We start from the raw sequence: 17,251 nt of genomic DNA on the forward strand, positions 1-17,251 counted from the left end.
ACTCAGAACCTGTAAAACTGTTGGCAGTACTTTACCATACAATAACTAATAGACCTGTTACTGTTGGGGATAGAAGTAATGTTCATTGAGGAGTGAGGCAAGGGAGCCATTGAAGGAGGTGGATAACCGCCACTCAGGCTTCCGGATAAAGCCGAGAACACTTCCCTTCTCTGCATGGCTTCAAAACTTTTCTTAAATTAGGTGAAGTAAGGATTGGACCTGGTACAATTTAAACACAGAGAAAAAACACAGTATGACAAACGTGCAATAATACTCTGCTGTAAAAAATATATAAAAGTGGACAGCAAGTGCTAGCAAAAGATAGTAACAAAAACAGGGTATTTAGTTGATACGTTTTTTGCAAAAAATGTATACTAAGCCACTGCACCAATGTCACGGTATACCCATCTCGGAGCAGTCCTATCTACTGTATTTAAAACCTGATCATGTGAACAGTACCTATATGAGCAGGATTCAGAAAGACACTTCCTGATGTGGGCACGCAGTGCAAGACGGCTCTTTATGTGCATGTCACACGAGAGGGGCGGGAATCTCCCAAACCTTGCTTAAGCAAGGAATTATTTGACTAAAAACACATGTGACATGCACAAAAGTGAACAGGTCGGTTGGACAGTGTTCACATGACTGAAACACAGGACTGAAACACAGAGAAAAAACCAGTATGACAAACGTGCAAAAATACACTGCTATATAAAATATATAACTGTGGACAGCAAGTGCTAGTAAAAGATAATAACAAAAACAGGGTATTTAGTTGATACGTTTTTTGCAAAAAATGTATACTAAGCCACTCCACTAGCGTGGTACAATTTATGCAGAGGTCAACATGCAGTGGTTCTCAATCTGTGGTTCCCCACATGGTATGCAACACAGGCTAGCATAGAAAACAAAGAGATTGGGCTGAAGCATCAGCTCAACCTACTCAAATGACCATTAATTGAAATGTTCAGTTTAGTATTACACAAATAATTTGATGGAAAGCTATGGAAATAGACAAATGTAATGTCATTATAAATACATTTCTAAATTCCTTTAATTAGAAAATTACACTCCTTCAACTTGGCAAGATAATCACAGTAATACATTAAAATGGCTGCCATCTTTTTACACTGATAAAAATCTGTTCTACAATATAATCCATGTTTCAGTAAATATTATGATCAATTACTGGAGATACGAGGGATAAAGAGGTAAGAAGATGCTGCTCACGCTGCTGTCTACCATGTCTTTCTGATCAAATACTGGTGATACGAGGGACGCTGTGGTAAGAATAGGCTGCTCATAATGCTGTTCACCCTGTGTTTCTGACTACTGAGTGGCTGCTGTGACCAAGGGATAGCCTATATTCTTACCTCGTACTTTCAAGCTATCTCCTGGTCACAGCAGCAGAAGTCTGCTCTTCTTCAGTCTTCCTTTCCTACTACTGCCTGATATTCTACTTGTCAACTTAAAATTTTTTGAAGGAACTGGCGACAGAGGCTAAAGATAGGGCTATGCTCACACTCATGTCTATTTTAATATTTAGAACATATGGATTTTTTTGAGGGGTACAGGGGTGCAACTCTTGTTGCTAGGGGGTAATTGGCTTGATAAGGTTGAGAAACACTGAACTAGAGAATAGTAAGATTAAGAGTATACAAAATGCATTCCAGCTATGGCATCTGTCAATAAACCTCTGAGAAAAACTCACAAAGCAATGTCATGTAATTGAGGTTCTACTGAACAAGGTAGTATACAATTATACTGTATCATGAACTCTATTAGAAAATATCATTGAAAAACAATTACACATTTATTGCTTTTTTTGCTCATGCAACTGACCAAAAATGCAGTGAAAAGTTATCAAAAAGTTGCGTGTGCCCAAATATAGTACTTGCAAAAAACCCTGCTAGTTATGGGTATCAGAAATTGGCGACCAAAAATAAGTTTTCTTAAAAAATATACTATATATATATATATATATATAAATTTGGTATTGTAATATCATTGGCCAGCCATATAAAGTTAACGAGTCGATTAAACCAAACAGTGAACCATATTTAGAGGAATGGAAAAGAACTTAGAATTATAGTTTGGTGTTCATTTTGCTCCCCAAGGGAGTAATAAAAAGTCTTATGTAACACAAAAGGATACCAATGAAAACAACAAAAGCTAAGTCTTCTCACTGCACCGTTGAGAAAATTTTAAAACGTATAGCTCTCACAATATGGCAACCAAACAAATTATTGTTTACAAAGAGTGTATTTATTGGAGAAAAATAAGAGATTAATAAAACTATACAAATTGTATATCTCCTTAATTCAGCTGTTCCACGGAATAAAGTTTGTGCAGCAAAGCGAATAGCATAAAATCAAAAACGCAAAGAAAAATTGGTAGAATTGTCATTTTGTTTACATTCCTCCTAAAAAATAATTTGCTAAAAATATGTTAATAAGGTACGTGTATCTCTAAATGATGTCACTGGTAAAAATAATTCAGCATACAAAAAACAAACCGTCATACTACTAAGTGAATGAAAAAAGTTATGGATCATGGAACGCTACAAGAAAAACCAAAACTGGGGGTTGAAAGGTTAACGTAACCGTATTTTCTGTTTAACTTCCAAAAATAAGCACTATTAGGAAGGGTGATCCTGCTTCATAATGAACCAATTGGCAATACACCTAATCTTGCCATGTTTCTATTTTTATGCCTCTAGTCTATTTCCGTAACAAGCTTTAAGAGGTTTAAGACAGATCTTTACTGTGATATGAGCAGCGTTTTGGAAACATTGGGACAAGTGGATGAATCTGTGGAACCCTGTGTATGGAATGCCAAGCACAGCATTGCCTCAAATAAGCAAAATGGGTGCAGCTAGCTCAAATGCCGATGATATTAATGCCATGGAGATACATCACTGGTACGGAAAATTTATGAGAGAGTGTCCATCTGGCCAACTAAGCTTGCATGAGTTTAAAGGATTACTCGGCCTGCAAGGCATGAATCCAGAAGCAAACAGATACATTGAGCAAGTGTTCAGTACTTTTGATATGAACAAGGTAAGAATTTAATATTGAATCCAATAATATCTGTGCATTATCTGGCGGTTGATGGGATTCTTCAGCAATCTAATTTGGCCATTCTGATATAGCTTTACAGTATGTCTCGTTTCTCATTATATTATAGTGGTTAAGTTCTGGTATGATAAACAAGTTACAGTAAAATAAAATATTCATAAAGCTAAAAATAAAAAAAAACAATTTTCGCAAAATGATTGTCTTTTAAAAATGTTAACATAAAAATATAATTATGTTTTAAGATTATGTATAGTTAAAACTAAAGTTAAACTTCATAGTTGAAATAATTTAGCATTAGGCCATAAGCGTCAATCTCTTCCACAGTTCATCCTTTCTAATATAATTAATAAAACAGTTTTTTATGGACATGGTAACTTTACTAATGCTATAAAAAAAATCACCCGCAATGTATTTAGACCTGCCACCGATCTAAAATCTCTGCAGTGGGTTTAGCTAGATCAAGAACCAAACAAGTATTTGCGACCTTTTGTCACAATATGTCAAAATATGATCTATAATCAACTGCGCAAAGGCAATGCGCAACATCAATTCTTCATTCATTTTACTCCAAAAGAATTAAAGGAAACATCACATTCTCAGTTAAAAGGGTTTTTTATCACAGTGCTTAACTTATCTCTAACAGATAAAATGAATGGAGCAAGCAGTTTGCAATAATTATTTCAGTGTCTCTATTTATGGCTTTACATCAGTGCTAATATAATGACACCATACCTAAAAATGTTCTAAAAGTCATTGAGCATAACAGATATCTCATTTTATCTTCTAACTAATATGATAATATAACTTAATTAAAAAAATGTATCCAACATGAATATTACAAAAATGAAATAGTAACTTCTACGCTAAAAAGGGGTTGTCCACTATTGGACAATCCTCTATTAAAAGGCACAAGGAGGTGAGAAAAGAAATTGACTCACCTCCGAAGCTCCTCTATATACAGTAGTGTGTCCTACGACAGACAATTTCAATCAACATCTGGAGGAAGCATCACAAGTTCACTGCAACCAATCAGTAGTCCAAGAATGCTGATCGTCTACAGTACTCACGTGACGCCTCGCCAGATGTTGCGACAACTGGAGACAACATGGCTGACTACAAAGAAGTTGCGCCAGTCTGGAAGATAATGATTAATTTATTTTAATGTTCTCAAATCCCGGGACATATTAAAAATGAGTTGTACAGTAGTGCGCAGCCCCATTAAACCCTTTCCGACATCGGGCGTAATAGTACGCCAATGTTGGACTTACCCTGTTTGGTGCGGGCTCCAGCGCTGAGCCTGCATCTTATGGGCACATGACAGCTGATATATACAGCTGACATGTGCCCGCAACAGCCACAGGTGAAATCGCGATCCACCTGCGGCTGTTAAATAGATAAATGTTGCTGTCAATCTCTGACAGCGGCATTAACTCATGCTTCCGGCAAGCGAGCCGGAAATCCCACCCATCGGTGACCCCGTGACGTGATGGCAGGTCACCAATGGGTTGGCATGACAACCAGAGGTCTTCAACATACCTCTATGGTTGTCACTGTCGGATTGCTATGAGCGCCACCTGGTGATCGGAGCTCATAATAAGTGAGCATTTCTGCTGCATACAGGTGATCTGATCAACGTCTGTATAGAGCGGAGCCAATTGGACAACTGCAGCTTCTAGTCTCCCATGGAGACTATTGAAGCATAAAGAAAGTTAAGAAAAGGTTTTCAAAAATATTGAAAAAAATAAAAAAATATAAAAGTTCAAATCACCCCCCTTTCGCCCCATTCAAAATAAAACAATACAAAAATAAAACATACACATATTTGGTATCGCCGTGTTCAGAATCACCTGATCTATCATTATAAAAAAAATTAACCTGATCGCTAAACAGCATAACAAGGGAAAAAATCAAAACACCAGAATTTTTTGGTTGTCGCAACATTGTATTAAAATTGCAATAATGGGCGATCAAAAGATTGTATCTGCACCAAAATGGTATAGTTAAAAACGTTACCTCGGTACACAAAAAATAAGCTCTCACCCAACCTGAGATCACAAAAAATGTAGATGCTATAGGTATTGCAAAATGGCACATTTTTTTTATTAAAAGATTTTGGAATTTTTTTCACCACTTAAATAAAAAAAGAACCTAGACATGTTTGGTGTCTATGAACTCGTAATTTCAAATTTCAAAAAACTGACCATCACATCCAAGCATAAACTAAGTGTGAACAGGTGCTTAACCTAGAGTCACCAACTCATATACATTCAAACAAAAAAGGAAGCACACTGTAGCGCCATAGTATGCAACCATGAAATATGACAAATTAATTGAATTACTGCATTAGAAATATGAAAAATTGAGAAAGCTTAGCGCATAAAATGGCCAAGTTATGTGTACCTGGAAGCCACAGTAAGGCGTTTCTCGTTTTTCAGGACCCTAACCTAATGCCAATCCTCACTTAGACTTCACCAGGAAATCTGTGTTATTGTTAGGGTGCGGCTGCCTGAACATCGGGTGTTTGTCGAGCTGTCATGTGCATGACAGCGCGGCAAACACTGCTTCTGATCGGCGGTGAAATCATTTCCGCTGGTCAGAGAGCCGCAGTTTCCACACTGTTAAAAGACAGCGTGCGTGCTCACCTGTGATCGGAGGTATACAGTTTACCTCCAGTCACTGGTGACAGCTGATGGGACTGGAGCTTCCATCATCTGACACCTGCTGCCGCTAATAACAATGAGAGCAGTAGTGGTGGATGGGAGTATTCATTAGCCACTCCTGCGCTGTAAATAAATAATTTAAAAAAAAAACGCTTGGGTTCCCCAGTATTTTTGCTAACCAGCCAGGCAAAACTCACAGCTTAGGGCTGCAACCTTCAGCTGTCGGCTTCAGCAAGGCTAGTTATCAAGAATAGAGGGGTCTCCATGCTGTTTTTTTAATTATTTAAATAAATAATTTAAAAAAACAGCATGGGGTACCCCAATTTTTGACAACCAGCCTTGCTAAAGCTGACAGCTGAGGGCTAGTAGTCTCTGGTTGGTAAGGGGCCATGGATATTGGCCCCCCCAGCCTAAAATACAAAGGTGACATCAACCTCCCCAACTATCACCCCACTTGCCACCTCTACAGGGCAAGTGGGAAGAGCCGGGCAAAGTGCCAGAATTGGTGCATCTAATAGATGTGCCTTTTCTGGGCAGCTGCAGGCTGCTATTTTCAGGATGGGGAGGCCAATATCCATGGCCCCCTGAGAATACTAGCCCCCCAGTGTCATGATCCAGTCTGGGTTTTCAGTCCGGTCTACCATTTTCCAGGGCTGATCATTTCAAGGGTTAACTTTGCCTGGCTTCATTTTGGATTCAGGTTTGCTATTTCTTCCTGCTGCATCTTGCAGGCCATGTCACATATTTTCTGCCTACGGCGTGAGTATCTGACTCTGGTAGTACCCTGATTTGTCCTCCTGCTGTAGCTGACTTTGCCCATGTCTGTTTGTCCCCCACTCCCCCCATCTTGACTCAGTGTTTCCCTTTCATGTTTAGGACTCCCTGGTATCTGACTCGGCTTGGACCCTGAGCTGCTGTTTGCCTCTTGTCTTTGACATATCTGCTCCTGACCGGTACTGACCCATTTGGCTTGTTTCTGACACTTTGTTTGTTTATTCCTTTGGTACTGCGCTACAGACCAATATCGACTCGGCTTGTTTGACTATTCTGCTGCCACCTGGTGGCAGCCTTTGCTGCTGCACTGCCGGTCTGCTCTTGCTGTGTGCAGTCCTCCCTCCACTGTATTGCCATCTAGTGGAGCTTGCATCTACCTACATAGCAGCAGCTTGATACTATAAATGACCATACATATTTTTCTCTTCTCTCTCTCTATGGATCCGCTTTGTACTCTTGCGGATCAGGTGTCTGATTTGACTCAAATGATGCAGAATTTGTCTGTTGAACATAGAGCCCTGGCCACTTCTCATAATCAGCTTCAAAAGGAGCTCTCTGAGACTGTTAGGTCTGTTCAAGGTTCTATTTCCCAATCTGCCTGTAGGCACTCGAACTCCATAGATGTCTCGTTCCACGCTCCTGAACCTACGGTCAGGCTCCCAGATACTTTTTCCAGAAAAGTTCTGTACAATCAGTGAGAGTTTTAAGTTGCTTTTCTCCCTGAGACCCTGATCCTCTGAGAATGAGAGTCAACGGGTGGGGATAATTATTTTATTACTCTGGGAGGGTCCCCAGACTTGGGCTTTTTCGTTACCTGCTACTGCCACTGAACATGTGTCTCTGGATAGCTTCTTTGAGGCCTTAGGACTGATTTTTGACAAACCAGACTGTGTCAGGGTGGCAGAGGACACTATCATGGGTTTCTTCCAGGGTAAACTCACTGCCGAATGGTAATGCTCTGAGTTCAGGTGGTGGGCCACCAAAATTACCTGGAATGACTCTGCACTTTGTCAGTTCAAGAGAGGACTGTAGGAATATCTTAAGGACGCTCTGGCTCTCCATCCGCCACCCAGCTCCTTGGAGGAGGCTATGACTCAGGCCAGCCGTATGGATCTGAGGTTTTCGGGAGAGAGGCATAATGCAACAAGAGACTCCTTTATGTCCAGCTAATTCCGATATGGCACCCTATACTGAATCTATGGAGCCAGAGGCCACGAACCTGAAGGAGAAGGAGAGAAGGTGATGAGAGGGGAGATTGTGTTTTTACTCTGGAGATCCTGGACATTGGAAAAAGGACTGCCCCTTTTGCCCACTGACTGACAAGCTGCTGAGTCTGGGTGATCATCGAGGAGGTCACCCAGACTCTCGTACCTTTTTCCTCACGTCAAAAAATATTGCTGAGGTGGAACTTTGTTACGATGATTGTTTCACACCCACTTCAGCTTTCGTGGACTGTGGGTCTTCCATAAACTTCATTGACTCACGCTTGGTGTCTAAGTGTCAGATAGGGACAGTGAGGCTAAGGCTGTGTGCACACGATGCAGATTTGCAGCGGTTCCGCAGCGGATTTTACCGCGCAGAAACGTTGCATATCCGCATTGTGATGTACAGTAGCCTTAAAATCGATGTAAAAAAAAAACGCTGTGCAGACGCTGCGGATTTTTCCGCGCGGTTTTCCTGCGGTACAAAATCCGTAGCATGTTACTTGTTTTGTGCGGTTTTCCATCTCCCCTGTCACCAAATCCGCAGGGGGAAAACCGCAGTGGAAAACCGCAGGAAAAATGGAAGAAATCCGCAGGAAAAATGCAGGTCATTTGACCTGCGGTTTTCTTCCATTCTGCACGGAAAAATCTGCAGGGCCAAAAAGTACGTCTGCACTCAGCCTAAGTGCACACGTACTTTTTTGCCCTGCGGATTTTTCCGCACAGAATTGAAGAAATCCGCAGGTCAAATGACCTGCATTTTTCCTGCGGATTTCTTCCTTTTTTCTTGAGGTTTTTGTGCGGTTTTCCCCTGCGGATTTCCCCCTGCAGATTTGGAGAATGGAGCAGGTGGAAAACCGCACAAAAGTGACATGCTGCATATTTTGAACCACAAGAAAACCGTTCGGAAAAATCCGCAGCGTCTGCACAGCGGGTTTTTTTTTACTATTGATTAACATGCTACTGTACATCACAATGCGTATATGCAGCGTTTTTGCACAGTAAAATCCGCTGCGAATCCACTGGAAATCTGCATCGTGTGCACATGGCCTTAGGCTTGAAACACCAATTCATGTCACTGCTATTAATAAGACTCCACTGGCTAAGAACACTTAAATTTGTCTCGGAGGAGTTCGTCCTCAAGGTGGGTTCCTTGCATCAGGAACGCATCTCATGTTATGTTATGAACAATCTTCTAGTGGGACTGGCATTGAGATTCTCCGGTAGCTGTTACATAATCCTGTTATCGACTGGGAATCTCAGGATGTTGTAAAATGGAGGCCTAATTGTTCTAAAGGTTGTCTTTCTACTGTAATGGTGTTGTCCGTTAAACTGGAGGGTATTCCAGAGTACCTGAAGGATTTTAAGGACGTGTTTTCTGAAAAAGAGGCTGAGGTTGCTCAAAGCCCGTCTGTACAATCTTTCTGCCCTGAAATGTTCCGCTATGAAAGAGTATGTCTCTGAAAGTTTTCGTAAAGGACACATCCATCCTTCTGTCTCTCCTGTGGCTGCTGGATTTTTTTTGTTAAGAAAAAAGATGGCGGTTTACGCCCTTGCCTCGATTTTCGTGAACTTAATAAGATTACAGTAAGAAATAATTACCCTCTCCCGCTCATCCCTGATCTTTTCAACCAATTGTCTAGGGTTAAGTGGTTTTCCAAGTTAGAACTCAGGGGAGCATTTAATCTTATTCATATTTGGGAGGGGGATGAGTGGAAAACAGTATTACTCACCACTGAGGGTTTGTTTGCAAACATGGCTATGCCCTTTGGTCTCACCAATGCACCAGCTGTGTTTCAGGATTTCATTAATAATGTTTTTTCTGACTTCATCGGGCGTTTTATGGTGATATATTTAGATGCTATCCTGGTGTTTTCTTTTGAAATGGAATCTCACTTGGGTCATCTGCCTGCAGTTCTTCAGATGTTACGGGAGAATTTGCTGTTCGTTAAACCTGAGAAGTGTGTATTTTTTGTCCAAGAGCTGTCCTTTGTTGGGGTCATTCTGTCTGCTAAAGGGTTTCGCATAGACCCTGGAAAGGTACAGGACATTGTTGATTGGGTGCAACCCAAAGATCTGAGAGGTCTTCAGTGCTTTTTGGGGTTTGCTAATTATTATCGGAAATGTATTAAAGGGTTTTCTCAGGTGGTCAAGCCTCTCACTGATCTCGCTCGTAAGGGGGCTGATCTTAAAACTGGTCAGTCTCGGCAGTTGCAGCATTTTCTTCATTGAAAAAATGTTTTATGTCTGCTCCTGTGTTGGTCCAGCCTGATCTGTCTGAATGCGCACACTGTCTTTTAACAGTGTGGGAACTGTGGTTCTCTGACCAGCCGGGATGATTTCACCGCCGATCAGAACATAGTAACATAGTAACATAGTTAATAATGTTGAAGGGAGACTTTAAGTCCATCTAGTTCAACCCATATCCTATCCTAACTTGCCCTAACATGTTGATCCAGAGGAAGGCAAAAAAAACCCATGTGGCAAACAGTAAGCTTCACATTGGGAAAAAAATTCCTTCCCGACTCCACATACGGCAATCAGACTAGCTCCCTGGATCAACGCAATATTAAGGAAACTAGTGTATATACCCTGTAATATTATACTTTTCAAGAAAGGCCTCCAGTCCCTTCTTAAGTTTTAGCAGGGAATCACTCATTACAACATCATATGGCAGAGAGTTCCATAGTCTCACTGCTCTTACAGTAAAGAATCCGCGTCTGTGAGTATGCTTAAACCTTCTTTCCTCCAGACGTAGAGGATGCCCCCTTGTCCCCGTCACACGTCTAAGAGTAAAAAGATCATTAGAAAGGTCTTGGTATTGTCCCGCATATATTTATACATTGTAATAAGATCACCCCTAAGCCTTCGATTCTCCAAACTAAATAACCCCAAGTGTAATAACCTGTCTTGGTATTGCAGACCCCCTAGTTCCCTAATAACCTTGGTCGCTCTTCTCTGCACCCGCTCCAGTTCAGCTATGTCTTTCTTATACACTGGAGACCAGAACTGTACACAGTATTCTAAGTGTGGTCGCACTAGTGACTTATATAGAGGTAAAATTATGTTCTCCTCATGAGCATCTATGCCTCTTTTAATGCATCCCATTATTTTATTTGCCTTTGCAGCAGCTGCCTGACACTGGCCACTAAATGTGAGTTTGTCGTCCACCCATACACCCAGGTCTTTTTCAGTGACTGTTTTGCCCAGTGTTTTACAATTAAGCACACAATTATACATCTTGTTCGTTCTACCCAAGTGCATGACCTTACATTTATCCCCATTAAAGCTCATTTGCCATTTATCAGCCCAAGCTTTTAGTTTACATAAATCCTCCTGTAATATAAAATTGTACTCCTCTGGATTGATTACCCTGCAGAGTTTAGTGTCATCTGCAAATATTGAAATTCTACTCTCTATGCCCCCTACAAGGTCATTAATAAATATGTTAAGCAGAAGCGGGCCCAAAACTGACCCCTGTGGTACCCCACTGCTAACCGTGACCCAGTCCGAGTGTGCTCCATTAATAACCACCCTTTGTTTCCAATCCCTGAGCCAGCTCTTAACCCACCTACACATATTTTCCCCTATCCCCATTGTTCTCATTTTATGTATCAACCTTTTGTGTGGCACTGTATCAAAAGCTTTTGAAAAGTCCATGTACACCACGTCCACTGCATTCCCTTGGTCCAGTCCGGAACTTACCTCTTCATAAAAGCTTATCAGATTAGTCTGACAGGAACGGTCCCTTGTAAACCCATGTTGATATTGGGTCATAAGGTTATTCTTCTCCAGATACTCCAGTATAGTATCTCTTAGAAAACCCTCCAGGATTTTACCCAAAGTTGAGGTTAAACTTACTGGCCTATAATTTCAAAGTTCAGTTTTTGTCCCCTTTTTGAATATTGGCACCACATTTGCTATACGCCAGTCCTGTGGTACAGACCCTGTTATTATTGAATCTTTAAAGATTAAAAATAATGGTCTATCTATGACTGTGCTTAATTCCTGCAGTACTTGGGGGTGTATCCCATCCGGCCCCGGGGATTTGTCAATTTTAGTGATTTTTAGACGCCGCCATACTTCTTGCTGGGTTAAGCAGGTGACATTTAATGGAGAATTTTTATCCCTGATCATGTTATCTGTCATGGGATTTTCTTGTGTAAATACTGTTGAAAAAAAGTCCTTTAGCATATTGGCTTTTTCCTCATCCTCATCCACCATTTCACCCAGACTATTTTTAAGGGGGCCAACACTATCATTTTTTAGTTTCTTACTATTTATGCAGTTAAAGAATATTTTGGGATTATTTTTACTTTCTCTGGCAATGAGTCTCTCTGTCTCAATCTTTGCTGTTTTGATTTGCTTTTAACAGAATTTATTTAATTTTCTGTATTTATTTAATGCCTCATCACTACCTACTTGCTTTAATTCTCTAAATGCTTTATTTTTATCTCTTATTCCACCCCTTACAGCTCTATTTAGCCATAGTGGTTTCCTCCTATTTCTAGCATGTTTATTCCCATACGGTATATATTGTGCACAGGTCCTATTCAGGATGCTAATAAATGTTGTATTTTGTGTATTTTTATGTCTCAGGATATCGTCCCAGTTAATTGCACCAAGATCATCTCTCATCCATTGGAAATTTGCCTTCCTGAGGTTTAGTGTCCTTGTAACCCCTCTACTACACATCTTATTAAAGGATACATGAAAACTTATTAATTTGTGATCACTATTACCCAAGTGACCCTCAACCCTTACATTTGATATGCGGTCTGGCCTGTTGGTTAATATTAGGTCTAGCCTCTTGTTGGGTCCTGAACCAGTTGTGAAAGGTAATTGTCTCTCATAGTTGTCAAAAACCGATTACCTTTGCTGGAACTGCAGGTTTCGGTTCCCCAATGTATTTCAGGGTAGTTGAAGTCCCCCATAATAATGACTTTTGCTTGAGTCGCAGCTTCATCTATTTGCTTTATGAGGATATTCTCTGTTGCTTCCATTATGTTTGGAGACTTATAACAAACCCCTATCAGTAATTTATTATTTTTCCCCCCTCCCCTTATCTCTACCCACAGGGACTCTACATTTTCATTAGATTCTTATATATTATCACGAAGGATGGGTTTTAAGGATGATTTTACATATAAACACACGCCTCCCCCTCGCTTATTTGTACGGTCATTTCTGAACAGACTATAGCCCTGTAAATTAACCGCCCAGTCATGGCTATCGTCCAGCCATGTCTCAGATATCCCCACCATGTCATAATTATGTTCCAACAACATTAACTCCAATTCCTCCATTTTATTGGCGAGGCTTCTGGCATTAGTATACATGCACTTTATGTATCTCTCTGTACCTCTATTCTTTCTTAAATTATTAACTGTTCTAACCCCACCCCCCATGCCACCCCCACCCCCAATGTCATTATTTGTGCCCAGGTCTCTATCTGCACTGTCTTCCCCTCCTATAAAAGGAATACCCTCCCCCCGTCCCTAGTTTAAACACTCCTCCAACCTTCTAGCCATTTTCTCCACCAGCACAGCTGCACCCTCCCCATTGAGGTGCATCCCGTCACTAGCGTAGAACCTGTAGCCAACTGAGAAGTTGGCCCAGTTCTGCAGGAACCCAAACCCTTCCTTCCTATATCAATTCCTGAGCCACTTATTAAGAAGCGGTGTTTGCCACGCTGTCATGCACATGACAGCGTGGCAAACACTGGATGTTTGGGCCCCCCATTCAAGTGAATGGGGTCCGGGTTAGGGTCCGGGTACTGTTCTGGTACCCAATCCCGAACTTTTTGTAACTGTTCGGCCGAACCTGAACATCCAGATATCCACCCATCTCTACTGATAAATTAAAGCCTATGGCCCCGATTCATCAAGATCTGCATTGTTCACACCGGTCTTGATGAGGAGTTGTGCTGGAGTCAGAACAGAGAGTTGGACGAGAGGTGTGCACCTTTGTGTGCGTCTCATTACAAATCCTACTACAGCCCCTTCTGGAGTAAGACTTGTGGTGTAATAAACACCATTGCTTTTCATGGGTTTAACAAGTAGCGGTCATCATACATCATGCCGCCTCAAATGGTCAGAGCTGTGATAAACTGCTGTGAAGACATTGAAAGTCACAAAATTTAGGGACAACTCTGAGTTGTCCCTAAATTTTGCGACATTTCAGAGCTTTTGAGACAAAATTTCAAGATTCTAGAAATCTTCGAAGGCCAAAATCTTGTGCTAATTCAGGTTCTTTATTATACTGCAATTCTTTTATATATCTGAAAAAATTAAATGTGAAAAATAGTCAAGAATCCTAGAAGTAAGATATATTTATCAATACTAAATGAATAACAAATTTAATTTTGTTTTTCTTTAGGAATAAAGAAAAATAAGTTATAATAAAGATTTATCAAACTAATAAATAAGAGCATCAGATTCATGTATATTTGTTATACTTTTAGCATAATGTCAGGTTTCTTTTTATTGAATTTGTTTTGGATATTTTCATTTTTAAATAACAGGGAAAATCTTATCTCTTGGAGCCTAGTAAGTTTAAAGTTTGACTTTTATCTATACATTATTTCTTTGAAGATTGATCTATGAAGAAAAATCTTTATTTTCTGTGTAGTACAAACTGACATAAGATTTAGGCCATTTCAAATACAGTGAAATGGAGCAAATGGGGAAAAATGGGAGTTATAGTTCTAGTATTGCTGATTAAAAGAAGAACAAATATAAAATCCAAGTAGTCAAAATTTATTAAACTAAATAAACAAAAAAGATACATAAAAGGGGCAATGTGTTTCAACATCGAAATTATGTCTCAATCAGGCCAATCATGCATAACACACATACAATGGAGAAGGGATAGATAGGTACAAATGCCAGAAAATGATGTAGGCAGCGACATCATGCAGTTAAAGGTACCTTTATACATATGCACATATATGTAACTCATTTTAAAATTGTTGGTAGCAACACATGCCAAAAAGCTGGGACATGGCCATGTCTACCATTTTGTAGCATTCCCACTTCTTTTTACAACAGTTTGTAAATGTCTGGGAAGTGAGGAGACCAATTTCGGGAGTTTTGGGAGAGGAATGTTGTCCCATTCTAGTCTGATGTAGGATTCTCTCTGCTCAACAGTTCTGGGTCTTCCTTACCAGATTTTTCATTTCATAATGCACCAAAGGCTCTCTGTTGGTGAAAAGTCTGGACTGCAGGTGGCCAGGTCATTATCTGAACTCTTCTTCTGTGAAGCCATGCTGTTGTGATGGATGCAGTATGTGATCTAGCATCATCTTACAAAAATATGCAAGAAACAAATATTAACTGTCAGCATTGTTCCTTGTAAACATGGATTTCTCCAAAATCTCTAAACCTTTTGATATTAACCCCTTCCTGACATCTGATATACTATCCCATCCACAGGACCCGGGCCCCTATGCCCATGGATGGGATAGTATGTCATAGCGATCAGAGGCGCTCATGGGGGAAGCGCTGCTGATCATGGCCGGGTATCAGCTGATTATCACAGCTGACACCCAGCACTGTGTCAGGGGCAGTTACGGACCACCTCCAGCACGTTAACCCCTGGCACACTGCAGTCAAACATGATCGCAGTGTACCGGGGGTTTAGGGAAGCATCGGCAGGGAGGGGGCTCCATCCGTGCTTCCCTGAGACCCCAGCAGCAGCGCGATGTGCAGCACTGCTGCGGGGCCTCCTTCCGTGCAGGTCCCTGGATCCAATATGGTGGCGGGGACCTTCGGGGGCTTGCAGGGAGGCGTCTTTCTCAGTGCCTGCAGAGAGCAGGCTCTGAGAAAGCCTCCAGCAGTGCCTGCAGATCGACTATCTGACACACTGCTGTGTAAGGTGGCAGATCAGCAATCTGACGTATTACAACAATGTCCCCCCAGGACAATATAATAAAGTAAAAAAAAGTGTAAAAATAATTTATTTTAAAAATCGCTAAATGAATTAAAAAAATATATATATTCACTAATTCACTAATAAATTCATTTTTTGGAAACAAATAAAAAAAAAATAAAAGTGCACATACTTAGTATCACCGCGTCCGTAACGACCCGCCCTATAAAACTGTCCTATTAGTTAACCCCTTTAGCAAACCCCTTAAAAAATAAAAAATAAAAAACAAAAGCAAAAAATAATGCTTTATTATCATACCGCCGAACAAAGAGGGAAATAACGCATGATAAAAAAGACGGATATAAATATCCATGGTACCGCTGAAAACGTCATCTTGTCCCACAAAAAACGAGCCACCACACAGCATTATCGGCGAAAAACTAAAAAAGTTATAGCTTGCAGAATAAAGCAATGCAAAAATAATTATTTTTTATATAAAATTGTTGTCATTGCATAAAAGCGCCAAAACATAAAAAAATTATATAAATGAGGTATCACTGTAATTGTACTGACCAGAAGAATAAAAACTCTTTATCAATTTTACCACACATGGAATGGTGTAAACGCACCCCCCAAAAGAAATTCATGAAATGCTGGTTTTTGTTCATTCTGTGTCCCAAAAATCGGAATAAAAAGCTATCAAAAAAGTCACGTGCCCGAAAATGGTACCAATAAAAATGTCAACTTGTCCCACAAAAAATAAGACTTCACATAACTCGGTGGGTCAAAATATGGAAAAATTATAGCTCTCAAAATGTGGTGATGCAAAAACTATTTTTACAATAAAAAGCGTCTTTTAGCGTATGACAGCTGCCAAACATAAAAACCCGCCATAAATAGTAAATCAAACCCCCCTTTATCACCCCCTTAGGGAAAAATAATAAAATTTAAAAAAATGTATTTATTTACATTTTCCCATTAGGGTTAGTGTTAGGGCTAGGGTTAGAGTTAGGGCAAGGGTTAGGACTAGGGTTAGGGGTGTGCTGGAGATAGAATTGGGGGGTTTCCACTGTTTGGGCACATCCGGTGCTCTCCCCATCGCAACATGGTGTCTGATCTCAATTCCAGCCAATTCTGCGTTGAAAAAGTCAAATGGTGCTCCTTCCCTTCCAAGCTCTGCCATGCTCCCAAACAGTGTTTTACCCCCACATATGGGGTGTCAGCGTACTCAGGACAAAATGGGCAACAACTTTTAGGGTCCAATTTCTCCTGTTACCCTTGGGAAAATAAAAAAATTGGAGACTAAAAGATCATGTTTGTGGAAAAAATATGATTTTGTTCTTTTCACGCCCAGGCGTTATACACTTCTGTGAAGCACTGGGAGGTTCAAAGCGCTCACCACACATCTAGATAAGTTCCTTAGGGGGTCTAGTTTCCAAAATGGGGTGGGGGATTTCCGCAGTTTAGGTACATCAGGGTCTCTCCAAAGGGAACATGACACCCGCAGGCCATTCCATCAAAGTCTGCATTCCAAAACGTCACTCCTTCCCTTCCGAGCCCCGACGTGTGCCCATACAGTAGTTTTCTCCCACATATGAGGTATCAGCGTACTCAGGACAAATTGGACAGCAAATTTTGGGGTCCATTTTCTCCTGTTACCCTTGGGAAA

At 40.6% G+C, this 17,251-nt stretch overlaps 1 protein-coding gene across 1 annotated transcript in view; it reads left to right on the forward strand.

Annotated features, from left to right (window-relative positions):
• The first annotated feature begins 2,804 nt into the window (after positions 1-2,804).
• Positions 2,805-17,251, forward strand: part of GUCA1C (guanylate cyclase activator 1C) — a 158,647-nt gene continuing 144,200 nt past the window's right edge. Inside the window, exon 1 of the mRNA XM_073542526.1 lies at positions 2,805-3,059. Within this exon, the coding sequence (XP_073398627.1) occupies positions 2,805-3,059 (255 nt within the window). The remainder of the gene's footprint in view (positions 3,060-17,251) is intronic.

This window comes from Dendrobates tinctorius, unplaced genomic scaffold (genome assembly GCF_039654945.1).
Source record: "Dendrobates tinctorius isolate UK_male_01 unplaced genomic scaffold, ASM3965494v1 ptg000127l, whole genome shotgun sequence".
NCBI classification, from domain to species: Eukaryota; Metazoa; Chordata; class Amphibia; order Anura; family Dendrobatidae; genus Dendrobates; species Dendrobates tinctorius.